Source organism: Hypomesus nipponensis, chromosome 10 (genome assembly GCF_054491055.1).
Source record: "Hypomesus nipponensis isolate SF chromosome 10, ASM5449105v1, whole genome shotgun sequence".
Classification (NCBI taxonomy): Eukaryota; Metazoa; Chordata; class Actinopteri; order Osmeriformes; family Osmeridae; genus Hypomesus; species Hypomesus nipponensis.
Window position 1 is genome coordinate 14,419,672 of NC_140370.1, and position 27,543 is coordinate 14,447,214.

The following is a 27,543-nucleotide window of genomic DNA, read 5'->3' on the forward strand; positions in this document are numbered from 1 at the left end:
GTATTCGATCATTATGAATTAGGCTATTAATATAGGATATGTATGACAAAAATACATATAACTGACTTTGTACGAGAGATGAGTAATACCATTTCAGAAAGCATTGTTTTAAGGTAGCCTATGTTCTATAGCCTTATTTTGTCTCTCACCAGTTGACTTAAACAGCAGGCCTTACTTACACCAAAGGATAGTTGAAGAATTGTATTCCCTGCTGACAGAGAAAGGTGCACGTCAGCGTTTTGTTTACTCTGACGCAAAATGACGAACACGCACAGTCATCGCGAGGGGGGATCAACCCCAACTTTTGTTGCAGGCTACGTGATCATTTACCGAAGAACATCTGAGCTTGTCAACACAAAATTCCAGCAGGCTACCGCCACGTAGAATTTTCAATGCTGAACAAACGGTGCCATCGTGTGGACAACGGTGGACTTGGCGTTGCCTTTAAAATTCGAAGAAGAAACTCCTTTCTATCACACATGCACAAAGACACACAGTGAGAGAGGGAGAGAGAGAGAGAGAGAGAGAGAGAGAGAGAGAGAGAGAGAGAGAGAGAGAGAGAGAGAGAGAGTCTATTCAACATTTTAAACAGATCAAACCATAAAGCAGGATGTCCTGAGCACAAGCTCTAGAAAATGTCTATTGGGATCTGAAGATGCCCCTCTTCCACATCTTCATTCACATAGGCCTAATATTTTTCCTCAAGGACTTCTCTCAGTCTTCTGACTGCCCACTCTTTCCAGCAGTCGGACAATGACAAGTTTTCACATTACAGATTATATCATTATTTTGTGTTTTTATATTCATTAACAATAAATACAAAATATAACAAAACATATCTACGGAATGTGTATGCAACTCCCATGAGCATGTGCAAAAGGAAAGGGAGTAGAGGAGTCGTACATGGACCCAGTTTCTGCTCAGTCACAAAGCTCTTTGAGTCTGACAGGCCAGCACGGAAGCCAGGACTAGCATTTAGGTTGCATTTGACGTTTTATTTATTTACATTAAAAAGACCTCCATCTCCACATTTACACCTCCACCCCAAAGCCAAATAGGCCTACGGGGGGCTCGGGACTGAACGCACGAGGCAATTTATATCATAACAGCCTCCGCACGTCTGCAGAGTTTGATACAGGATGGCGCAGTTTAATGAATCCTTGAGTGGTTCTACCGTTCACAGTTTTATAATGCACCGTGAGTCGGTGTTAGGGTAGTGTCCATGTTAGCCTCTATACTATAAAGCAATTTGTTTAGGCTTTACAGTAGGCTTACTTAGATAAATCAATATTCCAGTCTTCAATTATGTTTAGACTGTGGTCTTGGCTGTAAGCTATACATTACAATCTTATTATCAAATATATGTTTCATTAGGCTGTAAGATCACACATTGAGTGTGCATGGTTTTATTCATTTCACAAAGATAGGCCAAGTCTGTCGTTTGACTCGACTGAAAAATACCTATTTTAAAGTCTAGATGGCGCCATGACGTCGTGTATATTAGAAAGGTGCGAAATAGTTGAATCCCTGCAATTTCATGTGCCACTCTCTTTTGGGAAAATCATTCTCAAGAATAAACCCCCTAGCCTACTCTGCAGACTGATTTTGTAACAACAACAAAAAAACGGAGAGTAATAGATTTAACAGCTGACTTATAGCTAGACTTCAATGAGGCAGCCATATTGCTCTCGGGGCAAGTTGGCCACAGAGGGCAACAGCAGCATTCCCGATAGGGGAGACGCTTTCCCCAAAGCCTCGACAACTGTGCCTATCTATTGTTATGTGGCGTTCAATGCGATTTTCACCGGTTCCGGTTCCCAAGTTTTAGGTTCGCCGGAGGTGATTTCTGATTTTGCCAGGCCGCTTTTTACACATTTGATAATTTAGAGACTTCGTCTGGACTTTATGTTTGAAGGATTTTGGAACATTTTGACAAAATAATTTTCTGGAGTTTCAATCACTCGGTATGGGACAGACCGATGTCTGAGATTTTACTTCATACACGGGAAGCGTTTGAGTTTCTGCTCGGCTTGTGGGCTAATAAAGAGCAGTAAAGAACAGAAGACGTATGTAACTGCAAGAAAAGCAGGGTCCTTTTTTCAGGTAACAATCTAAAAGTACATTATTGGCGAGTCTGCCTATTAAAAGTCAAGTGGCAGCCAGGCCCTATGTAGCCTAGCCTACTTGGTGAAATCAAGGAAAAGTTGCGCGAATAGTGTTGAGTTCAAAGAGCGAAACAAAGTATCAAGTCGTGAGGTAATGTTCTGGTCAACATAATAGCTATAAATGAACAATTGCATAATTTAATCGACGTATGGGAACGTTGTGTTATGCCTTTTCTTTGCACGAATGTTATCAATTATAGTAGCCTACTTTGCCCTTACAATTGTTGGAACTGCTCTTTTCAGTAGGGCCTATCCTTCTCTGTAGTGTTTTGACTTATTTGAAATCGTATTTTCTAATACTAGTTGTAAGCTGTTTAAATCCTGAATGTGAAGAGGCACGTTCTTTGCCTGAATGAGAACACCAAACGTGTTACCCAACATGTGCTATTCGTGCTCTAGCATGTTTATTTGAAATCAAATACAGCCATTTTATGAGTCTTGCTCAACTTCTAACAGGTAAACCCCACTTCACTTCCGGGAGTGAAAACCATTCCGTGTTTTTAAATCTCATCTAAACTCTATGGATCTGTGTTTCCAATAAACATACGGTCGTATTGGCTCAGTACTCCGATTATATACAACATGGTGGTGTTAAATAAGTATTGTGAATTCAGTGACATACATTTTGGTGTGTGGACATGCAACAATGCCACAGTAATCCGCCCATGGTAATCCTTCTGTGAGGACAGTCCCTGTCTACTGGATAGCCATATTATATCCCTATGGACAGACGCCCATGTCAGCTACACACAACTGGAAGGGGGGGGGGGGGTCTGTTCACAGACAAGTGAGGCACAGTGTTAGGGTGACATTTGCAAAGCAACGCACCATATTGACGTCTGCACAGCACAAACTTTATAATCACATATAAGGGCACAACTGAAGTATGTGACGTGAGGACACTGTCATAACGTTTGCTTTTAATTAAAAGAATAAACGTGTCAAGAGTTTGTATCTAGGTTGGATCCTCTTTTGTGGTTGTGAAGCTTAAGATAGAGAGGGTTTCTTTTGGTATGGTGATGATTCTCTCTTTCTCAGTGGTCTTAGCCTTTGTTGACCACAGCAGGTGGTTTCAGTGGCATGAATAGATTCGGAAGGAAGTTCTTCCCTCCCATCCCCCCTCTCTACTTACTGTGATTGGCAGGCAGTGGCAGGCTGCCATGGCGATAAGACCATACTGCACCAATAGACTGTTCCAGTGCAATTGCAGAGGGACACTTTGGTCGAGTCTGCCAGCTATCACCCATCCCTGTCTTTCCCTGTGTCTGCTGTTTACCAAACAAATCTCTGCTCCCTGCTCTCAAGCATACCCAAGCAAGGCCTTCCTGTTTCTCTGCTCCCACGACTGTATCTTTCATTCTCAGGCTCGTCCTTGACGCTTGCAAAATGTTTACAACCCAAGTCATTTTCAAAGCATGCGATTTTGTAATTTCCACTCGTATTCGAGGATCACTCTGTGTTGAGCTGAACTTGTTTTGTGTGTGCTAGCAAGGCATGTGTTTACAGGACCCATACTGAGTGAAATCAAGGGTTCCATGTCCTGACCAAAAGCATTAAGTATTAGCTCAAAGGTGGCCTGGGCCCAACCCTGACTGTGTACACTCCAAGGTTGCACCTTATCTGATTAACTGGAACGGGAATGCAGGCTGACAGTCATATGACATGTTATATCCTGTTGAGTGCTTTGGTCAATAGATATCCTCTGTAATTGCCCCACTGTCCATCTAATGGTACATGATCTGATGAACAATCACCATGTACAGACCCCGTGTTTTGAGACCGATTTGTAGGGACTGCAAATTTTCTCAAGACATGTGAGACTGGTATCCCATATACACCCTAGTTAAAGGTTAGAATGGTTTAGAAACCAAATGTTATATGGGTCTGTAACACAAGCTCAGGTAGCACGTGACCCTCTAAGCGGGTTCAATGAAGTTTGATTTGCAGAGGAGTGCATTTAGGCTGCCATTAAAACCTTGTTCGGGATACTTCCAGCGTTGATCCGTATCTCTCCCTTTCCTTCCAGCATTCTCACTCACCGTCTTCTCTACATAGTGGTTCTCAAACCCTCTTCTCCCCAGAGGGGTTAGAAATGAGTACTGTTGTGGTATTGTGCCATGGGGTCCCTCTGCCTTGCTCATTCTTACAATGACTCAATCAATTTCTCACACATTCTCTCTTACATGTAGTCATTGACTCTTGACTCATGGCTGTAGAAGCTACAGGTTGAAAGGAGGATCAAAGTAGCCGTTGCACCTGCTTGATATTTAGATTACGTTCATCCGTCCTCAGGTCAGGTTAGGCCTTTTGTTTGTCTGCCTTCATTAGCGTGTGTTGTTAGCGTTAGCATGTGTAGGGTTTTTTAAAGGCAACACAGGAGACATCTCCTCTCTGGGCTGTACTTGCTCCACTCCCTTTGTGGAAAGCAGAACCTGGTTTGCAGTGGTGGGAGCACATGAAAGAGCTTCTGTCTGCAGCTCAGAAAGGGTAGAAATCATCTTTTCCTGTCTGACAAGCTTTTCCAGAAATGGGCCTGTTGCATCCTTGTTATTGTTTCTCTAACATTACTGTAAAAGCTTTCGTAGAACAACTTTTTGGGGGACAGGGAGAGGATATTGACACCCACGTGTAACATGGAATGTGGAAACATCAAGACAACAGCAATTGTGGTGTCTCGAATGTAAAACCGTTGTCGTGGCAACAACTTTGAGGCCAAGAGATCCAAGCCATGGGCTGGGGGTCAGGTACACCATCACGACATGGGCCACACGTCAGTGGCAGTCCCTACACAGCTAGTTTAGTGTCCTCGCCGCTCCTCCACAGAGCACCGTGCTGTCTGCCCCACCGGAGTCACAACCATCTCAGATCTACAAATCTGGCTGTTTCCTTCTAAACAACAGAAGCTTTGTTTACGTTCAGAATAAATCATCAGTGTGGCTGTGGAGTACGCCGAGAGAAATCCCCGAGCTGGCTCTGCAGACCACTCTGCCACAGGGCGTGTAAATGAGAGAGAGGCTGGTGGCTGTCCAGTGAGCTCGTGGGTTAAAAAGCAATTGGACGGGCCTGATCATGTGACATGGCTTGGGGCTCTCTCAAGCCTCAGTTCTATTCCCAGTCTTGTCAGCAGCACTCTGGTAGGCGAGTGTTCGCAGCCTGACTGAAACTGCTGTTTCCATATCGATGATGCGATAAGGACAGGCATTCACCGTGGTTGAGGTGAAAAAAAGCAATGCCTTTTGACGACTTCAATCTGACTGCGGGTTGTCTTTGGAAAGCTTGATTGCTCCGGTGCATTGTAATGGCGTATAATTTAGCAGACGCTTTCATCCAAAGCCATGGGCAGGAGGACTAGAAACATGCAACCTTCTTGATCTGCGAAGAAATGCTCTACCACTGAGCTACGCCCATCCCCAACACTCTCAACCAGAAGAGGATCACTTGTGATGCAGCTTTCAGATCAGCTGAAACGTCTTGCCTGGTTAAGCAAGCCCTTATTACATTACATTTAGTCATTTAGAGCAGACACTCTTATCCAGAGCGACTTACAGTAAGTACAGGGACATTCCCCCCCCCCCCCGAGGCAAGTAGGGTGAAGTGCCTTGCCCAAGGACATGTTGTTTTACACGGCCAGGAATCGAACCAGCAACCTTCTGATTAATAGCCCGATTCCCTAACTGCTCAGCCATCTGACCCCATTTGTCACTCGTATGATCTTCCCCACCAACACCGCCACCCCCCCCCCCCACCTCTCTCAAGCTCGTCCTTCTCTTCGCTGTCTAGCCTCGTCAGAATTACCAGGTCAGCAACTCCAGTACGGATAACCAGCCCCAGACTGTGAATCGTCAGGGCAGAGGGATTTGTCACATGGATACCCTGCCAGCCAGACTGACCCTGGTCTGGTCTCCCTGTTGATTTCTCCCCGCTGTGTCGGATGTGTCGTTAGAATTTAGCGTTAGCGCTAAGTGGATGAACAGCTTTGGGCGGTGTCGGAGTTTGTGATCACGCAGTAGGGTGTGGGGTCAGGAAAAGGTTGTGGCGTGTGTGTGACACCCTCCAGGTGCTGACTCGTTGAACACCCCTCAGCGTGGAACCTGTGGATGTTGCCTGTAGGCTTATCTTTGATGAGTCAGGAAAGATAATACTGTTGATCTCCAGCATAATGGCAGGAGCACCGTTCATTGCTGAATAGACGGCTCATGGTCTTTGTCACCGGTGTGTACAGAGTAAAGAAGTCCTATCTCTGGGCATTGTGAGCGTTCCAGTATCGGAAGCGTGTAGGATACGTGTGTCTGAGTGACTGTAGACTGGGCTGGGTTCATTGTGGAAGTGTAAAAGAGGCCTATTGGTCCGTGATACTGATGTGTACATACTGTTAATGCTCTCTCTGCTCTGCATGAGACAGAGCTGCTTTTGTAACGCCAACGAGCCGCACATCTGCAGAGGGCCGTCCGTCTGCTGGCCCCTCTCTCTCTGTCTCTCTCTCTGTCTCTCTCTCTGTCCTCCTCTCTCTCTCCTGTCTCTGTCTCTCTCTCTTCCTCTCTCTCTCCTCTCTCTGTCTCTCTCTCTATCCTCCTCTCTCTCTCCTCTCTCTGTCTCTGTCTCTCTCTCTTCCTCTCTCTCTCCTCCTCTCTCTCTCCTCTCTCTGTTTCTCTCTCTCTCCTCCTCTCTCTCTCCTCTCTGTCTCTCTCTCTGTCTCTGTCTCTCTCTCTCTCCTCTCTCTGTCTGTCTCTCTCTCTCTCTGTCTATGTCTCTCTCTCCTCCTCTCTCTCTCCTCTCTCTCTCTTCCTCTCTCTGTCCCCTCCTCTCTCCTCCTCTCTCTCTCTCTCGCTTCCTCTGTCTCTCTCTCTCCTCCTCTCTCTCTCCTCTCTCTCTCGCTTCCTCTCTCTGTGTCCTCCTCTCTCTTCCTCTCTCTCTCTCTTCCTCTGCCTCTGTCTCTCTCTCCTCCTCTCTCTCGCTCTTCCTCTCTGTCTTTGTCTCTCTCCTCCTCTCTCTCTCTTCCTCTGTCTCTCTCTCTTTCTCTCGCTCTCTCCCTCTCTCTCTGTCTCTCTCCTCCTCTCTCTCGCTCTTCCTCTGTCTTTGTCTCGCTCTCCTCTCTCTCTTCCTCTGTCTCTCTCTCTTTCTCTCGCTCTCTCCCTCTCTCTCTCCCTCTCTCCTCCTCTCTCCCTCTCTCTCTCTCTCTCTCTCTGTCTCTCTCTCTCTGTCTCTCTCTCTCTCTCCCTGTCTCACACTCCCCTCCCTCTTCTGTCGATGCACACGAACACTGTCTCCCGTCTTCATGAATTCCCTGTTCATTTTCTCTCTCACTTGTGGAGCTCCTCCTCTCCCCTGCCGGCTGTTCCTGGCTTGTGGGAGCATCGGCTGGCGACAGCCAGAGAGAATACAAATCTGTCTCCAGAAAGCGCATCGACGGGCTGTATGGATCCTTGGTCTGTCTGGGTTTCATAGTTTGTGTTCCTTGGCTCCTGTGAGCCACCCCGGTCTCCCCTAGGTCTGGAATCATTACAAAGAAGGAGAAGCAGGAAGGAAGGAGGCATTTTGGCAGCATTTTCATTAAGGCCGTTAATTCTTTACAAGCGTCACCGAGATTTGGTTTGAAAGTGAAGCCATGCTCAATACTGGAAGTAAATCACTAGATCCATGTCCCTACTGCTTTCTACACATGATAAGGGCTCTTCAGAGAGGAGCTGGAGTTCCCCCTGGCTATCAGTCAGGAGAGGACTGAAAGCAAATGTTTGCTTTTGACCCTTTGATCTGTGAATGACTACAGCTCACCTATCAGCCCTCTGCTCATGTTGACTCCACTAGACCAGGTCATCAACTGTGTTGTTTTAAGTTTTCAGAAAGCTAGGACCAGGCTCTGCCTCTGTCTGTCTTCTAACACGTTCCTTGCTTGGACTTTCCCCTTTAAAGACACACACACACACACACACACTGTGATTGACCGCCTGTTCCCTAGCTTCATGCAGGGTGTTAGTCTCCTGGGTTGGACACCTGTTTCTCCCAGGCCCCACATTCCTCTGTGATCTCTCTCACGCACGTGCCCACACACCATTCCCCTCTCTCTTTCCCTCTCTCTCTCTCTCTCTGTCTCTGTCTGTCTCACACTCACACACACAACCCCTCTGTCACGCACACTCACACTAGGTATTTGAGGGTCTCCCCTGTGTGGAAACATGAATGAGAACATGAACCGGCTTGCAGATTATGCTTTTGGCTCGGACAGTATACACACACACATACACACACACACACGCACACACACACGTTAGATTAAACAAGCTTTGGGAGGGGGTTCCACTCTCCATTTAACAGAGAAGGGCTTGTCCTGCTCGTCATACGTGTGTCAGCCAGGGAGAGACCTCCATATCAGGATGGGGGCACATCTCTGGAGGGTAGAACACGATATCTGTCGTCCAGTCAAGTCACTCTTGTTTGAAGGGGAACTTTAGGCATGTGACTCTTGTAGCCTTGCATCAAATCTTTGTTTTCAACATGGGGAGGGTCTTTGTGATCTTAAAACGCTCCAAGCGTACAAGACATGATGAATAGTGATTGCTGAAAGCAGCTTCCAAACCACGTCCACTGCTGTACAGTTCGAGCTGCTTCAGCTGACTAACAAAGCCGGCTAACATCTCTCTCTCTCCAGACGTGACGATGGGTTGTGTCAAGAGCAAAGAAGACAAGGGCCCCGCGCTCAAGTACCGTCCAGAGAACTCTGCCGCCACGCCACAGCACGGACACATGGGTCACTACGGGCCTGACCCCACCCTCATGGGCCAGTCCCCCGGCCTCAAGGGCCCCGGCAGTGGATACCACCCTGCCTCCGGCCTCACGCCCTTTGGGGGCTCGTCCTCCATCATGACGCCGTTCGGCGGCGCCTCGTCCTCCTTCGCCTCGGTCACCGTCAGCAGCCCCTTTCCTGGCGTGGTCACAGGTGAGCTCAGGACCCCGCGGGGGGATTGTGGGGGATGTAGGCGGATCGGCAGCTGTTTCTTCACTGGAGGCATTTGATATGCACGTCTGCTGAAGGAGTCCTGTAGGGAAAACCCACCTATTTGGCCGCCAAGTCGTCTCACTAGTACCGTGTAGCGAGGCAGAGCAGGCGAAACTCGTATTCTTTTTTCTGTAAAAGTGAAATGATTGTGATATAGTACCCAGTTCTCGCTTGTGTGTTGGAGGCCTGCAGTGTTCAGGGATTGTAATCCCCCCCTCCCCTCCCCTCCCCGGGCTCCTCACTCTGTGATAATCTAATCTCACCAGGCTGTTTAGATCTAATCCTGCCCCAGTCGATTTCCTCCCGTGCGTAAACTCGTCCGTCTGGGCCTGTCTGTCCTGCACTGTGTCACTCCTCAGATCCGGCCTCAACACTTCGCCCAGCCCAGCTCTTCATTATCTAAGTGCTTGAGTTATATTGGTATAGTCAGCTAGTTTGGGATCCCTGCCCCGCTCATTGGGTTCCTTCATCAGAGAAAAAGCAGCCACGCTTAGCGGAGGAGCCCTTGAACGAATCCAGTTTGCTTGTCAGTCAAGTCTCGTGTGAAGTGTCAGATTTGATATCCCTGATGGAGAAGGCCTATTTGATTTACCCACCTCTAGATCCTAACCCTTGTCATTCTTTGAAGGCGGCGTGACCTTCTTTGTGGCGCTGTACGACTATGAGGCGAGGACGTCGGATGACCTGTCTTTCAAGAAAGGAGACCGGTTTCAAATCATCAACAACACGTGAGTGCATGTTGCCACAGTTTTGTGTTATTGATTTAGTTTACCAGTTGTACGCGTCAGTTTCCATCTGTACACGTCCAAAATGACAATTGAATGTGCCTCTGCGTTGTTGGACAACAAGGGCTGGACTGGCCTGGTTTTGTGTGTGTGTGTGTGTTTGTGAGAGCTAATCCCTCATTGTATTGCAGCCTTAATATGGATACTGAAATCTGTCTAGGGTTAATGGATCCTTCTAATGGACCATCTGGTTAAGCCCTCAACTCAGATCACAGCAGAAAGTGCCGCTGCCCTCTGCTCGTTAAACTTCCATGCACCAGGTGTCACGCATCAACATACCCCCCCCCCCCCCCCCCGTCTCCAACCAGGGTTTTACTGAGACGTTTCATCTGCTCCCGATACAGTTTTGATTGGACTAAATCGAAGATACCCCTGGCATTTCTTTCTGTGTAATCGAGATGTGTTTGCAGTTCTATGGGACATGGATGTTTGGGTATCGCTTGACGTTCCCAGTCAGGTAACTGGTGGTCCTCTGTGGTCTGTGTCCCCCCTCAGGGAGGGAGACTGGTGGGAGGCCCGCTCCATCAACACCGGCAACAAGGGCTACATCCCCAGTAACTACGTCGCTCCTGCCGACTCCATCCAAGCAGAGGAGTAAGACTGGCCTGCTCCCTCCCTCTGCTTCTCTCCCTCCTTCTCTCCTCACCCTCCCCATGTCAACCCCCTCCCTTCCTCTCCTGTCTTTACCCTCCCCCCCCCCCCTTCCCTCTCCTGTCTTTACCCTCCCTATGTCAACCCCCTCCCTTCCTCTCCTGTCTTTACCCTCCCTCCCTCCCTCCCATCCTCCTGGGAGCAGTGGATACAGCTCTGTTAGTCACAGCTAGCGGAGCGCTAATTTAGACAGCATGACAGCGGGTCACACACTGACTAGACTTCCAGGAGCACATGACAGGATGGGACAATAAGCCCACATTGTCACTTAAGAGATGACATTCCTGTAGTCCAAAAACACAACCTGGGTGACATTTGTTTAATGGGATGTGCTGTTTTTAGACGGATTGTTTTCCTTGTTCTCGGTGACCTGTGTTGCTCGCCAGGTTTGCTGACTGGCTAACAACTCCACCAGGTGTATGTAATTAGAACTGATAGCGTATACTGTGGGAATGTGCAGAGTATAAAGGTGTTTGGCATCATACAAACCAGAATTCTTTTTTTTTTTCAGCCAATGGCACTGTTCCTTCACTTCAGTTCTAGTTAAAGATTTATATCAATGTTGGCTAAACTCCACCCCCCCAGACCTTATACCTAATGTTTGATTTTTTTTTTTTTTGCCAGATGGTATTTCGGTAAAATGGGTCGCAAAGACGCAGAGCGACTTCTTCTGGTACCAGGAAACCAGCGAGGCACTTACCTGGCTCGAGAGAGTGAGACCACCAAAGGTGAAGAGCACGCGTGCTCATCGTAACACCCACACACACTCTCAACAAACCACGTGGAGCCTAACCCTACCTTTTTGTTCCCTGTCCGCCAGGTGCCTATTCCCTGTCCATCCGGGACTGGGACGACATGAAGGGAGACAACGTGAAACACTACAAGATCCGCAAGCTGGATAACGGGGGCTACTACATCACCACGCGGGCCCAGTTTGAGAACCTGCAGAAGCTGGTGAAACACTACACAGGTCTGCAGCCAGGCAGCTGCCCCACACACACACACACACACACACACACACACACACACAGTGTACGTAGCTCTTCAGCTGTGAACACTAGCTGTCTGCACATTCCCTGTCCAAGCGCCTCACATGGAAGGTGTTATTAGTGTGGTGTGCATGCTGCGTGTGTTGTCCCAGACTGGAGATGACACGGTGTGCGGGCGTATTATGGTCGGAGGTCTCTGATTAGTCGACATTGTCAACATCATTACAACGATGGGAGACCAGCTAGATTGTTATGTTACCCATGGTTATTTTGTCCTTTGCCCATGCATGGCAGGTATGATTCATGTAGGTAGGTAATATACAAGATTCAATAACTATTTGGAAAATGTTGTGGATTTCCAGTGTCGTTTTTGGCAAGTATGTAGTAAGTAGTTGTGGCAGTAACGGTGTTAGCTGGTGATCCATAGATGCTATTTACCAGTAAACATTCAATGAACAGTTTGAAAACAGAACGGCAGTTGGCCTCTTCAGCATCTCGAGATCAACAGGGGATGGGTATAGAGCAGTGGTTTGAGCATTTGACTGCAGATCAAGGGTTTGCGGTTCAAATCCCCCTTTGTATGTTGCTTTCCATAAGAGCGTCTGCAGCTGAATGAACACATTATTCTTACTGTTATTAGAGATTGTAGAAAGGAGTGAGTCTTAGTACTGGGCACACATTCAGCCATAGATACAATCCCGCGTTCTCAAATCTGGACAGTAGGGATTATCCTGAAAACACCATCCGGAAGTGTTCCACCAGCAGTCTGCTCCGTCACATCGTCTAAGACCACGGAGCTGTGGGCAGTGGCCGCCGCGGAAGGTCGTCTGTCGGGAAAACGAGAGCGGAGCTCTTGACATCAATCCAAACACACGGAGCATTCCCAGCTCAGGGCTTTCTCTGCTGTCGAGGGAGAGACTAACTGTAGATTTGAGACCATAGATTTGAGACACTAATGTATTATCACTCTAGGGAGGTAGCTGGCAATCCCTCTGGGCTGTGCTTATGAAGCACACAAAGGGCAAATGGATGTCGAAACACGGATATGCAGGGTGTGTAAGGACCTTCGCACGGTGGATGAACTTGTAGAACTGCATGCTCTTGTGGGTCTTCCCTTTGGCACTTGTTTAGTTTTTCACCATGTATGCTTCATGTTTTGGCTGCTTGCAATGTTTGGGACGACCTCGTTGTAGTCTATGCTCAGTGACCTATGCTCTTTTGTAAAGCTCTCTCATGGAAGTCGCTTTGGATAAAAGCGTCTGCTAAATGCATGTAATGTAATGTCATGTAAATGGATGACACCAACGTGTGTGTGTGTGTTCCAGAGCATGCTGACGGGCTGTGCTACAGGCTGACGGTGGTGTGTCCTACGGTGAAGCCTCAGACCCAGGGCCTGTCCAAGGACGCCTGGGAGATCCCCCGGGACTCCCTGCGTCTGGAGCTGAAGCTGGGCCAGGGCTGCTTCGGAGAGGTCTGGATGGGTAAGGCCACGCCTCCACGTGTACACACACAGCCTGACGAGCACCGCCCTCCCCCTGCCTCACCCTCCCCCTGCCTCACCTTCCCCCTGCCTCACGCTCCCCCTGCCTCACCCTCCCCCTGCCTCACCCTCCCCCTGCCTCACCCTCCCTCTGCCTCACCCTCCCCCTGCCTCACGCTCCCCCTGCCTCACCCTCCCCCTGCCTCACCCTCCCCCTGCCTCACCCACCCCCTGCCTCACCCTCCCCCTGCCTCACCCTCCCCCTGCCTCACCCTCCCTCTGCCTCACCCTCCCCCTGCCTCACGCTCCCCCTGCCTCACCCTCCCCCTGCCTCTCGCTCCCTCTGTCGTCAGGCCTTCACCTGCCGCACGTCCCAACCTGCCCTGCTCCCAGCATGCAATTCAGGAATTCTCTCTCTTTCTCTCTCTCCCTTTTTAACCTAGGTGTCATCCTTTTTTTCTTTTGAATCTCTCTCTCTCCCCCCCCCCTCTCTCTCTCTCTCTCCCCCCCCTCTCTCTCTCCCCCCCCTCTCTCTCTCTCTCTCTCTCTCTCTCTCTCTCTTCCACTTCCTCCTTCCTTTTCTTTCTTTTTGTCTTTTCTGTTCTTTTTGTTCGTTCTGTATCTTATCTTTCTTTGGGTAGTCTGTGGTTTTTCATACGTTGGAGTCTTAGATCAGTCATATTTTGTACTGGTTAGTCACAGGTTGTTCAGTGTGATTCATTGATGACGGTAAATCTGTTTGTATAAGCTTTGTTTGTATAAGTGACCCCGGAGGAGTAAATGATTTATTTTTAAGGGTACTCAAATAGAGGACAGAATGATGTCATATCCGGCTGTCTTGTAAGCTGCTGAAAACGTTCAAAGTTCACACTGAATTCACTCAAGGAATTATCTTTTTATTAATAGCTGAGCTGTTTTGCACAGTACAAATACAAACATTTCATCAACGTCCATCCAGCCCCGCTATTGTTCAGACACATTTAACTGTGTCACAAATGGCACACCAACCACACCACAGCCTGTGACGTCCTCCGTTTTGGTCAGGCACGTGGAACGGCACCACCAAGGTGGCCATCAAGACCCTGAAGACGGGCACCATGTCCCCCGAGGCCTTCCTGCAGGAGGCCCAGATCATGAAGAAGCTGCGCCACGACAAGCTGGTGCCGCTCTACGCCGTGGTGTCTGAGGAGCCCATCTACATCGTCACAGAGTACATGGCCAAAGGTGCAGCAACGCACACACACACACACACCATCCATGGTTTGCGTGGTTGGCCTAATGTTGAATGAGAAACATATAAAAATCCATCAACCTATCCAGAAGGTTGTTGTGTCCTTGGGCAAGGTACTTCACCCTACTTGCCTCGGGGGGAATGTCCTTGTACGTAGTGTAAGTCACTCTGGATAAGAGCTTCCTCATTCTTGCAGGGAGTTTGCTGGATTTCCTGAAGGAAGGAGATGGTAAATTCCTCAAGCTGCCCCAGCTGGTGGACATGGCTGCACAGGTAAACTCCGCTCACTGCTGGAGCAGCTTAGAGCAACTCTAACTACAGCTGACAGGTTACATGGTGTGTGTGTGTGTGTCAGGTTTGCTGGTGCTTCTGTGAGTCAGTCACAGTTGCCCATATGGCTGTCCTATTTGTTTGATATTGGGGTTGACATCTTTACACATCCCATCACACACACGCTCACACACACACTGACGCTCACACACACACAGACGCTCACACACACACACAGACGCTCACACACACACAGACGCTCACACACACACACAGACGCTCACACACACACACACGCTCACACACACACTGACGCTCACACACACACAGACGCCCACACACACACAGACGCTCACACACACACACAGACGCTCACACACACACAGACGCTCACACACACACAGACGCTCACACACACACAGACGCTCACACACACACAGACGCTCACACACACACAGACGCTCACACACACACACACCGCCTGTGTGCGCCTCTCTTCCTACTCTCCTGCTTATTGCCTGAAGCACTTAAACAGCACTCCTCGGGGGACGCTAACAGCTGACATGTCGACCGCACAATGAGCACTTAATGCTCTCTCTCTCTCTCTCTCTCTCTCTCTCTCTCTCTCTCTCTCTCTCTCTCTCTCTCTCTCTCTCTCTCTCTCTCTCTCTCTCTCTCTCTCTCTCTCTCTCTCTCTCTCTCTCTCTCTCTCTCTCTCTCTCTCTCTCTCTCTCTCTCTCTCTCTCTCTCTCTCTCTCTCTCTCTCTCTCTCTCTCTCTCTCTTGCTCTCAGCAGAATAGAAAGGTGTTAGAGGTTGTCAGGCTCCCACATCAATATGCCAGTCCCATCCACACCAGTCACACACACACACACAGTCACACAGTCCCATCCACACCAGTCACACACAGTCACACAGTCCCATCCACACCAGACACACACACACAGTCACACAGTCCCATCCACACCAGACACACACACACACACACACACAGTCCCATCCACACCAGACACACACACACAGTCACATCCACACCAGACACACACACACACACAGTCACATCCACACCAGACACACACACACACACAGTCCCATCCACACCAGACACACACACACAGTCACATCCACACCAGACACACACACACACACAGTCACATCCACACCAGACACACACACACACACAGTCCCATCCACACCAGACACACACACAGTCACACAGTCCCATCCACACCAGTCACACACACACACAGTCACACAGTCCCAGACACACACACACACAGCTGACTGTCACTCTACACCAAACTGGATTTTTTTTATCTTGAGACCAGAAGCTTCTCAGAGAAAAACTTGGACTTTGACTAAGAAACACATTGACCAAGAGCAGGAAACCCTTGCTTCAAGTCAGCCTGTGACCTTTGGAGGCTTGCTCAGTCCAATCATCTTCTGGTGCAGCTTAACACATTACCTGTCCATCCCTGTGTGTGTGTGTGTGTGTGTGTGTGTGTGTGTGTGTGCCCTGGCCTGGCCTGGCCTGGCCCAGATTGCAGACGGCATGGCCTTTATCGAGAGGATGAACTACATCCACAGAGACCTACGTGCGGCCAACATCCTGGTGGCAGACAATCTGGTGTGCAAGATCGCTGACTTTGGTCTGGCCAGGCTGATCGAGGACAACGAGTACACAGCCAGACAAGGTGAGCTTCCCGGGCTTCTGTCCCACATGCACCACGAGCATCTGCAGGGTCTCATCTTCCCCACCAGGTTGGCCCTAATTAAACACAAGGACAGTTACTAGCTGTGTGGTATAGAGAAATTGACTGCAGATTAAATCAAATTATCATTATTATAGCCCTTTTTACAAACGGTGTCAGTGAGGGCTTCACATATGACTGTAGAACTGCACCTCTCCCAACCTAAAGAAGGTCAAAAGATCACAGGTTCAAATCCCCAACCGCCTCTTCATCACTTTTGATAGTGTGCTAAATACGTACAATATTACAAAAAGTAATAGTGTAGTATGTATATGTATCTATATATATATATCTATATATATATATCTATATATCTATATATATATATATATATATATATATATCTATATCTATATCTATATATATATATATATATACATATATGTATATATCTATAATTTGCTGTATATAATAGCCTAAATAACAGTACCAGGCGGTCCATACAGGTTGGTCAGTGTTGTCAGGGTCTGTGTTTTGGCCCCCCTGCAGGAGCCAAGTTCCCCATCAAGTGGACCGCTCCTGAGGCAGCTCTGTACGGCAAGTTCACCATCAAGTCTGACGTGTGGTCCTTCGGCATCCTGCTCACCGAGCTGGTCACCAAGGGGAGGGTGCCCTACCCAGGTAAACACAGGCTGAGGCGCCGGGGTGTCAATACGGGGCGGTGTTCCGCCAAAACCTGTCAAACCTGGTGTCTTTGTGACTGGAAAAGGGAATAGGAGACTCAGTCAACACAGATGGCCTTTGGTAATGTGAAAAGGTATCTTGCTGTGTGGGGTTTGGCTCCTGCCACCTGTGTCACCTCACCCCTGCCCCCTGCTGGGTCAGTGGGGTACTGTGGGGGGGGGGGGGTGACTGTCTTGCCATGAATCCAGAGACAGGCCCTGATTAGACGGAGAACCATCTGGCAGACTCCGTCTTCAGGGCCGCATTCCATTCCAAAAAGCAGCCCCCTTCCCTGTGTCCTAAATCACTTCCTGTTTTCAAGACCCCAGGGTCAGCGAAGCATAACAGGCCCTTTTCCTGCTCTCCTCCGCCCTGTTGATAACATCTCACTCCACTCCACTCCCATCTGACCTGCTGAGAGGTGTGGAAAGGGCTTTGTGGAGGGTGTTTTTATGAATGGAACACGCCCCCGGTCTGTGAGGGTTTTGCCATCTGCCCTCTGTGGGCTCTTCTGATTGGCTGGTAAGGTCTTTGGTGTGAGAGGGACGCTCCAGACCTGGTCATGGGGGTGGGCTCGAGGTAGCCTGGTCTTGGAGGTTTGACTCATGGAGCTTTTAAAGACTCATGTTACCTCTCCCGCTGATGGCACAAGTTCGATTTGTGGGATTATTATTAGTGTATGAGAGCCATCAGAGGCATTCTGTATTGAGGCACACTATAAAACGCATTCATTGAAAACAAACAAAATCTGTCCCCTCTGGTGTCATTTATTTATGGATGGATGACTCATGTTCTTTAAATAAATCATCCATGCTGAGACCTAGACCATGCCAACCTATCAACAGTTCTCACATGGAATAAAAGCACACTCTTAGACACATCAACCAACAGTTGTCCGAAGCCCTTCTCCTCTTTCAGGCAGTGTGAGAGAATGTGATCCCGGTGCTCCCCAGAGAGAGAGGGAGAGGGAGAGAGGGAGAGAGAGGGAGAAAGAGAGAGAGAGAGAAGGATGGGGGGGATAGAGAGTGAAGGAGAGAGAATGGGGGCAAGGGGGAAGAGGAAGAGGGAGAGAGGGGGGTAGATGGTGAAGGAGGGGAAAAAGAGGCGAGGGGGGGAGAGAGAAGACGGGAGAGAGCGAAATGGGGGTAAAGGATATGGCTGTGTCGTTGCCACTCTTTCTCTGTCACAACCCCTTTTTAGCTGCAGGCTGAGTCCCGAGGGAACGCTAGTGATAGCTAGCCGCTCTGTCACTGGGTTCACACGGACTGTCTTCCTGTACTGGACTAGAGAGGGTCCTGGGAGACGGGCACAACTACACACACACACACACACAAACACACACGCTCACACACACAGTTTGTTCAGCTGAACTGGCGAGATTGTAAGAGATTATTTCAGGCTTACTGCCAGACCACTGGCATTTATAGATACACAACCATATGTCCAGTCCGGTTTTGATAGGATAGAATGTCATGGTATTCTCCTCAATTTACCTAGGACCACATGCTTCTAATTAGAGTTGGACTTTCTAACTGGGCATGTTCTAGTAAAACAGCCCTGCAGCTGAGCTTGTGGAAACCAGAGTTTCTGCTTCCTGGTTCTGCTTCCTGGTTCTGCTTCCTGGTTCAGCTTAATGGTTCTGCTTCCTGGTTCTGCTTCCTGGTTCTGCTTCCTGGTTCTGCTTGTGACTGTCCTCTCCGTCTGTTCCCAGGCATGGTGAACCGGGAGGTTCTGGAGCAGGTGGAGAGGGGCTACCGCATGCCCTGCCCAACAGGCTGCCCCGAGTCCCTCCACGAGATGATGAGGGTGTGCTGGAAGAAGGAGGCCGACGAGAGGCCCACCTTCGAGTACCTGCAGTCCTTCCTGGAGGACTACTTCACAGCCACGGAGCCACAGTACCAGCCCGGGGACAACCTGTAGGGGCCCTGGCCGCTGTCCACCCAGCACCCACCACCAGACCGGCATGGGAGTGGAACTACCGACCCTCGGGCACCATCGAGAGCCACAGTTCCCAGTCAAGGATTCATCTGTAGGGATTTGAAACCAGGGACCCCCCTCCCCTCCCCCCTGCTTTGGCACCATGGAGAGCCACAGTGTCGGCTTGCCAAGGGAGATGCTGCATGGCTCAGGAGTTTTAGACGACTGCAAAAAACACCAGACTCCAGAACCACACTGGCAGTCTTTTCCAGTCTTTTTCAGTCGAACCAGTTGAAAGATGGCTTGGGAGAGTCGTTCACAGTATTTATAAACGTTCCCTTCTCTTGTCTCCCTCTGCACATGACCTTGACCTGGTGTGGGTTGCCTTGGCTGCGTCAGTGTGCCTGGATGGGAGCAAGAGGTCTTGGGGACGGGTTCTTTAAAGTCCCAGGTGGAATCCAAACTTCCTTGTTATCCACTTTGTTCCGAGAGAGCAGATGGTGTTTCTCTTAGCAATTCAGTCTCAGCTGGTAGCTTTGTTGTCAGTTGCACAATTGTTTTGATTAGTTTTCTTTTCGGGGGGGGGGGGGGGGGTACTTTGTTTTCCAATTATTTTGCTATTTTTCTCGATTACATTTCATTTAACTTTGGGGATTTTTTTTTTTTTTATTCAAGCTTACCATATGTACAGCAATGATTTGTCTTATTTTAGTGGGGTAGTACTTTGAATTAAAGTGACCAAGAACTGTGGTTGATGAATCTTAAAGCATGAGCTTTGTCAAGAGGGAAGAAGGATCCAGACCCAAGGACCTTCAGTGTGTTATGACGAATGCGTGGGAGTACCGGACAGGCAGCAACAGGTAAAACATTGTTTTGTTGAACAGAAAGAAAATTGTAAGTGATTTATGTTGGTACGTTTCTTTTATATGAGGTGACCTGAACGGCAGATTGTGGTTTTACCGAGATGTTATTGTTTTATTTTTAGGGTAGTGATCATTTGTCTTGAAACCATATTGCATAAGTAGTTTTTTGATAATCACCTGATGGCCAATACCGAAATGTTTCTGCAATGTTTTATAAATGTTTTTGAGCCAACGGTAATTTTAGTCCACTGCAAAATTTGATGGGATGAAAATACACTGCATGTGAATGAGTGTTATGTTAATAGTGTTTCTCTGTCTCATCTTGTACTAATGGTGTAACTCCACAAGTTGTTAGCCACTCCATCCACCTGGTCTCTTAGCAACAGTTTTAATAACACTTAAGCAGCAGGTGAAAAACAACACCAGGGTGTTTGTGGGTGCATTAACATAAATGTTAAAAAAAAATACTAAAATCATTGAGCCAGCTGTTTTTTGTTGCTTTGTGATATGTATATTAATGTCAAGATCGCCCCCTGCAGTTCACTAAAGATTCATGCACACTACAATCCTATTCATTGACATTCTCCTGGTTCCGAGAGTTTAATGTTTGCTGATCCAAAGATATGAGTCTGGAATTCAAAATTCTAGCAGACTGTTAAACTGAGGCAGTAAAAACTGAAATATCTCTGGTGGCTGGTGTCATAAATAATACATCTATGCAAAGTATCTGGACAAAGGGCTATGGTAGGGTAATGTCTACCCAAACACAGGCTGGTTTATTCACTTTGAGTTAGGGCTCTGTCGAATGTTGACTTTCCGTTGAGTCCGACGGGAGGGGCACTTCTCAGTTTCCTTAGCTTTTGTCCAGTAGCATTAAGTTCATGTTCTCTAAATTAGTTTGGAGTCCCTGGTTTGGTTTCCCCAGGGGAGTCTGTGGGGGGTCTACATGGAGATTTGTGATGAGGTAAACAACTCCTTATGGTAGTAATTTTGTCATTGTGGTTATGGTGAGAACTTTGGAAAAGTGCTTTATGCTTTTTACATATCCGGAAACAACTGTATGTGTTGTCAGAATGAGAAGCAGAACTGTGTGAATGAAACTGTAACAGGAAATTGTCAATAGAATTACTAATCTGATGAATTTGTACAGTCAAAAATAAAAACATTTTTATAAAGGTTGTATAAATGTTTCTGTAAAATACCACTACAAACCTTTAAGGATTACTGCTAGAATAGAAACTCAGGTAATGGAATAAATAGTTTTATTGGAATGTCTTGTACTGTACAACATGCAATAAGACAACATTTTTAAGGTAATTTGGTTCAAGTTTACATTTAACTTAATATAATATGAACAGTGTTTCATCCATTTATACATTTAATCTAGAAATTAAATATTGAACAGAATATCATGTTTACGTTGTGCTTAGGCTACCACTTGAAAAGACGTCCACAAACTACATGACGATGGACCGTGGTCTCCATCACATGACTCCTCCCTCTGCCTTACTCATCCTCATGCCTACAAAGACAAACAATTTCAGTAGGCAAGGTTAAAAAAATAAAGATGAATAAAGATTCAGCCTCTTTCCCCAGCCCTTACCAAGCAGCTCATCGGGAACTTGTATCAGTGATTTCCCCAGGTTAGTATTACTAGAGGCCATGACTGGAGCCTTACCGGACTATCTGCTTGTACATGCCCAGGGCCTCCTGGGTGACGTACTGGATGAAGGTCGGGTCCAGAAGCTCGATCTCTGCAGGGACGGTGAGGATGAGGGAGGGAGAGTTCAGGATGTTCACCTCCACCTTGGTGTCTGCTCTGAGAGCGTTGTCTCCATCGCTCGTCTTGGACACCTGGAGAATGTAATGGTTAGAACTCGATGACGCCGTCAACGTCAAAATATCCTTTTCATCGCCATTTTAATATCAGATTAACCGGCATCGTTGTCTGTCTTGACTATACAACAATCTCAGAATATGTCTCACCGTGGTGATGCGGAACAGACTCTCGGGGATGTTGGTGTTGTTGGCTAGCTCGGCCACCCAGCTGAACTCGGTGTCCATGTTGGAGAGCCAGCTGACCGTGTCCTCGGTGTGGCGCTCCACGATGCCCAGGATCTCGTCGTACTGCTCCTTGGAAACCTCCAGCAGCTGAGACACCTCATCCAGCTCCACGTGCAGCTCTCGCACGCTGGGACACTCTGGTGGAGGTGCAGGGGGTGAGATAGCAGGTGTGTGGAGGCCCTACTCGCCCCCAATTTCAATCTTCACCCGCAAAAACTCACGGAGGCGCGTTCTCGCTAACTGTAAGAGCTTAGGACTGTAAAAAGTGTCACTGTTTTCAGCCCTTCAGAGTTTGCAGGTATGATATTACAGTCTGGCCATTTATAAAGCAATACAGTGATGCTGGTGATGTATGTTGCTGTGATCATTATATATAACAAGTTTCATCTATACACCTGTCTTTTACACAGAGAACACAGGGGGAACAGGTTTGTTCGAAATTATTTCGAACGTTATTTTGAAACGTACTTTTGGAAAATATTTTTTCAACCTTTCGAAAAGAGTGAAAGTAAAAATTGTAAAGTAAAGTACTGATACCAGAAAAATTGACTGAAGTACAGTGTCTCTGTAAGAGAAATACTTTGTTTATTATTATTATTTTCCCTGTGATAGTCAATTAACGTGTGCTAACCTGCCTCTGCCTCACATGAAGTATATGCGCCTCCACTCGGATCGTCTCAGTGGTTACCACAGTGTGTGTGTGTGTGTGTGTCCAAGTCTCACCTGTGAGCAAGGCTCCTTGGCAGGCCTCACACTGGTTCTGCAGCTGCCAGCACTCTGAGGTCTGTCTGCGGAGGTCTCTGCACAACTTCCTGTTGTGCAGGAAGCGGGGAAACAAATCCCTCTCTGCAAGAAGGACATCATCACGAGTCACGACTCCTCACTCCAAGAAATGCACCACGTTAAACTTGTACAAAGTCTACAGACATGTTGCGATAAGAGCTCACTATCCAATCATGTCGTCCTCACCTTTCTTAGACTCCTCCTCCACAGCATCATGCAGGTCATCGAACACCTGGGTGACCACCGCCCCAAACTCCTCCACGACGCTCTTCCCAAAGTCAAAGAAAGAGTCCAGGACCTCCTCCAGGCCCACTCCCTTTAGGAAGGCAGAGTCGCGGTCCGGGGAGAAGGGATCCTCAGTGAGCTTCACCTGGTCCTCGAGCTTGGGAGAGAACGCCTTCTGCAGAGCCGAGTCCAGCTTGTTCTGGATGCGGGACACCAGCACCCTGCTACGGTTGAACAGGGAGGTCACCTTGGCGAGCAGGCGGCTGAAAGAGTCCTCGATGCGGATCACCTCCACGTCTGAGTTCTCGGAGTTTTGGTTCACCACCACGTCGTCCAGGCTGCCTTCCACCTCTAGGGGGCGCTTCTCCCGGGGGCCGAAGCGAGAGGAAACCCTACGGAAGAAGTTCTCCACCTGGAGACGAGGATTGTGGGATTATTTTTGGAAAGGGCCAGGGTTCAAGTGAGCTGTCGCTGGTTTAACTGTGCATGACTAGATTAGTTCAGCATGTTTTACCCTCACTGTGTTATACTGTTTTGTATTACATGTGTTTGAGACACAAAAAACTGCATCTCATTGATTCTCATTGACTCGAGTCAAGTCTTCACTAGAAGGCGGGATGTCAATATTCAGACAGGGGCTTGGGTTTCCCGCTGAAAATGTGTTAGTTAAGGTGGTCGTGTGGGGTTTGCCGTCAGATCGGGGGGGTCGAAGGTTTTATCTTTTTTTGACGACTTAGTTAAGGCGGCAGGCTTAAGCCTGTTGCTTAAGCGGGCCGCCTTAACTGAGAAGTGCTGCGGGAAACCCTGAGGGCTTTGGCAGGAGTCCTGGAGACTCTGGGCAGTGTGTCTGTACCTTGACACGGAAAGTGGAGAATCCCCTGCGGCAGGTGGAGGTGTAGAAGGTCTTGCACGCGTCCTCCAGGCACGGCTTACACTCTTCCCATTCAGACTGAAGGGAGATCTTGCACTGTTCCTCAGCCTCCTCCAGCTTCTCCATCACCTCCTGGGTCAACTGGGTCGCCCCCTGGTGGTCGCAAGAGGAAAACCACTTTAGTTTTTGATACCGTGGGATAGATACGCATCTCATTCACCGTAGCCTTGCCTTATCTCCTCTGATCGACAATCAGTCATGTGAGTTTGGATGCTGTAAGAGGTTAGTTTGATAAGAGATGTTGGGCTGGTCAGTATAAAACTCAGAGATTAATTAAAACTAACTGTACATAGGTGATACAATGCCGCTAAAATGACCTTCTTCTTGTCGTTGCTGTGTCGGAGAGACTTCATCAGGTGCTCATGCTTCTCCTCGTTCTTCACCATGATCTCCTTCATCTGCTTGACTCCATGAAGCGCTTTCCTCACTTCTTCATCCACCAGCTTCTCTCCATCTACAGAAAGCTCTGTTAAAGAAAGAGAAGACACAAGCTTGAACGTGCTGTCAAACAGCGTGGGGTCAGATGGCTGAGCGGTTAGGGAATCGGGCTATTAATCAGAAGGTTGCCGGTTCGATGACAAAATGTCCCTAGGCAATGTACTTCACCCTACTTGCCTCGGGGGGAATGTCTCTGTACTTACTGTAAGTCGCTCTGAATAAGACCATCTGCTATATGACTACATGTAAATGTAAACATTCCATTCAAAGGTGAGAATATACTTTGTATGGTTTTGTATGAAGGTGAAATGTGCTTGGTCTCTCACTTTTTAGGGTGTCCTCTGATATGCCTGTTGGCAGGTCTTCTGGGGTACAGTGAAGGACCCCCAGGGTCACAACCAACACAGCCCAGCCAAACACGAACCTCATCTTCAGGACGGATGTCTCAGCCTCACTTAGGAAAACTATGTTGGAAGGGGAAGACACGCAAGACAAGCCATAAACAACACAAACTGAACTATTCAATGTTAGTTAAGTAACATACCACATTTGCAAAATACCCAAATTAGCTATGTTTTAATGCTAAAATGATGTTGTAATCTGACACGGACACGTGCTGTTTACAGATCTGTAAATACATACAAACAATCACACTTGAACAAACAAGTGGTGTGATTTAACCTTAAGGCTAAAGGTTAAGAGGATTTCAACTTAAGCAGGTTGGTAAACAACAAGGACATGGAGAACATACTTAAACCTTGTGTTCTCTTCGGGTCATTCTGACCCATCAGTCATTGTGACCCACCGTCGTTTGCAACAACTTTACCGCATACAAACACAAAGTGAAGCATTTTCTTTCAACCGTTGGACGGTCTCAGACCCTCCACATTGCGAAGGTTAAAAGAAAAGTATTTTTATTTGCTTTTGTATTGGGTAAAATTGGGTAAACACAACGATGGTTCGTTATGAACCTTTTGGTCGTGTGACCCGAAGACAGCACAAGAGTTAAACTAACACAGGGTAGCACTTCGATCCTGTTGGGAAGAGAACCTGTTTCTGCGTCACATGTGCTTTGTGGGATCAGGAGGTGGAAAACAGATTGAGTGATGACTGATCTATTTTTCAGCCCTTAAAGACCCTCATCCTTTGTGCTATTCTCCCATATATGCCATGACTTGCAACTAGTGTGTCCTCAAAGTCTCCTTCAGGACACCTACAGCACCAGATGTCAGGTTAACAAAGGACAACGTGAGGTAAAGCATTTTAACGCTTGAAAACTTGGTTGTAGGCCGTCTGGTGTTACAGAACTGTGTAACACAAAGTGACCATGGTTAATGACCACCAATAGCTCAAAAACCACACAACAACACCACAAGCTGCCCTTGGGTTCCCCTGTCAAACGACCCAGTAATCTGAAAACCATGAAAATGCCCTACTTCAGGGCCTATTGCATCACATAATTACATCCGCTTGTTTTAAGATGGGGTTCCTCTATAATCCTTGTCAACAGTCTTATTGTATTAAGGGCTTAAAATTGGTGATGTTGTCCTTTGTTTTTCCTCATGCCGTATGTCATGACAGTGTTTGTTGAATTCAATTTGAAGGTAGAGCCGATCGAACCATAACAATGCTGACATCCTTTTAAGAAGCTTGCATTTGGACTACAAACAATAACCTTAGCTACATACAATGGTGGCTATTTTACAGGCGCCTAGATTCACATTATGCAATAGGGATTTAGAAAGCTTTAGAAGAATAAACCAACATAGTTAGGAGATTGTCGTGAACTAAGGTCATAATGTCAGATAAAATAGAAACATCTATCAAGGTTTCTTTACTCTTTAAAAATATATATAAACGTGACCTCAACTTCTACAGGTTTACTACAAGTGACTCAGTAACTATTAAGTGTTAGGAAGTGATGTACACGTACACAGATTTATATACACGTATATAAGAAAGAATCGATACAGAATCAAACAGAAATTACAAATACAATTCCTCCAGACACGATAAGATAACTCACCTTTCGAGGACTGATGGCGCTTGAGTCCACTGGTGAACTAAGGTGAAAGAGTGGCAGTGTGGTTATCTTCGTCTGAAGCCTTCTATTTATGCTGTCTCTACCATTCCCTCATCCAATTACTGACTTTGGCAGGTGACGACTAATCCAACAGTCAACAGACAGGCAGGCCTTTGTTTTGCATATGGCCAAGCAGATAGGAACTTGATGTTAACTTAGATTTCATATTATACAATTTACCATAAGATCTTAGAATTGATATCAAAAGGAGTATTATTAGAGGAAAACAGTGCCTAGTGTGGCCATCACGAGGGAGATGATGATGGTCAGGGATACCTTCAGTATGAACAGTAAACATTTCCCAATCACTTGATGAACACCATCACCCGTCTCCGCATGAACAACACACTGCCCTTCAGGTGGGGTCTCTCTTGTTTGGCGTTATCCTTTCTGGTGGAATGTGAAGCAGGGTCAGCAAGTTCCTCAGCCCCTCTGCTCCCCAGAGGTGAGATGACTTCCTATAAAAGTGTGCCCTCCTTACATCTGCTGACCCTGAAAATGTGTTCCTCTTCGCCTGGTAATCACAACCAGCCAGTCTCATCATCAGCAGCCCCACCTCAGTGCCCAGGTACCCAAGCCCTGTTGACCCCTTTCACACCTGGTTTTCATCACCCGCACCCCTGACTGATCTCCCTTGGGTTCCCATGCCCAAACCCAGTCCTGGAGGATCATCCGTAAAAGCTTTTCTCTGTAACTGTTACGGATGAGAGAAGGCACTAATATACATTGATATTACAGGGTCAATACATTTCAACCATTTAGCAGATGCGTTTATCCAAGGTGGCATGCATTCACAGTACATCGTTATGTCTCCTATTTTTTAGAACTTGAATACAGCTGCTGTCCCAGGTCATTCAGTGATGTGTTCTGAGGTCTTTGTTTCAAAGGGCAAAATGAACGCCTTCAACGTGTTGCTGGTCCATAATAAGTCCCGGATGTGTGATCAAAGGCCCTGGAACCAGTGTGAAGAGATCAACAGGTGTCAGGTACAAGCTGTCTAGTGAACAGCAGGGACATGGGATGGTAGGAAAGTCTGGGAACTAATGGATTTGAGAGGAGCGTCTACTGAGTCTATGAGTTTCTCTAAGATTGTCTATCTTCTGAAAATGCTGATTTGGTCACTGTCCCCTTCCATTGGACATTGTTTACATCAGAAGTGTGCAGAAAGTAAAAGAATGAAAGGCTGAGTTAAAACGAAAGTTAGCCTAATTGAAGCCAGCAGGGAATGAGTAATAGGTTATTTTAGGCAAACGTGAAAGCGA

The 27,543-nt window shown here is 47.5% G+C and overlaps 2 protein-coding genes across 2 annotated transcripts; one reads left to right on the plus strand and one right to left on the minus strand.

Moving 5' to 3' along the window:
• The first annotated feature begins 1,624 nt into the window (after window positions 1–1,624).
• yes1 (YES proto-oncogene 1, Src family tyrosine kinase) lies at window positions 1,625–20,932 on the plus strand. Its single transcript, XM_084706802.1, has 12 exons — window positions 1,625–2,103; window positions 8,812–9,099; window positions 9,788–9,887; window positions 10,440–10,538; window positions 11,220–11,323; window positions 11,416–11,565; window positions 12,910–13,065; window positions 14,109–14,288; window positions 14,492–14,568; window positions 16,104–16,257; window positions 16,804–16,935; window positions 18,689–20,932. The coding sequence occupies exons 2-12, from the start codon at window positions 8,820–8,822 to the stop codon at window positions 18,895–18,897; spliced, it is 1,641 nt and encodes a 546-aa protein (XP_084562928.1). The 5' UTR covers window positions 1,625–2,103; window positions 8,812–8,819; the 3' UTR covers window positions 18,898–20,932.
• A 331-nt stretch (window positions 20,933–21,263) lies between these two features.
• clul1 (clusterin-like 1 (retinal)) lies at window positions 21,264–24,642 on the minus strand. The gene is made up of 8 exons (XM_084707634.1): window positions 24,525–24,642; window positions 24,078–24,226; window positions 23,683–23,853; window positions 22,791–23,241; window positions 22,545–22,667; window positions 21,744–21,958; window positions 21,436–21,611; window positions 21,264–21,279 (listed from the first exon to the last, which is right to left on the minus strand). Exons 1-8 carry the CDS (start codon window positions 24,625–24,627, stop codon window positions 21,264–21,266), a joined length of 1,404 nt encoding a protein of 467 aa, XP_084563760.1. The 5' UTR covers window positions 24,628–24,642.
• Window positions 24,643–27,543: the final 2,901 nt, after the last annotated feature.

What these genes read in the sequence shown, in the direction of transcription:
- yes1 (XM_084706802.1), top strand. Translation starts at nt 8,820, where the DNA reads ATGGGTTGTGTCAAGAGCAAAGAAGACAAGGGCCCCGCGCTCAAGTAC. An exon ending in AGAGAGTGAGACCACCAAAG is followed by an intron (nt 11,324 to 11,415) that starts GTGAAGAGCACG and finishes CCTGTCCGCCAG; the next exon opens with GTGCCTATTCCCTGTCCATC. An exon ending in CACAGAGTACATGGCCAAAG is followed by an intron (nt 14,289 to 14,491) that starts GTGCAGCAACGC and finishes TCATTCTTGCAG; the next exon opens with GGAGTTTGCTGGATTTCCTG.
- clul1 (XM_084707634.1), bottom strand. Translation starts at nt 24,627, where the DNA reads ATGAGGTTCGTGTTTGGCTGGGCTGTGTTGGTTGTGACCCTGGGGGTC. An exon ending in TCTCCACTTTCCGTGTCAAG is followed by an intron (nt 23,242 to 23,682) that starts GTACAGACACAC and finishes CCTCGTCTCCAG; the next exon opens with GTGGAGAACTTCTTCCGTAG. An exon ending in GGAGGAGGAGTCTAAGAAAG is followed by an intron (nt 22,668 to 22,790) that starts GTGAGGACGACA and finishes TCCTTCTTGCAG; the next exon opens with AGAGGGATTTGTTTCCCCGC.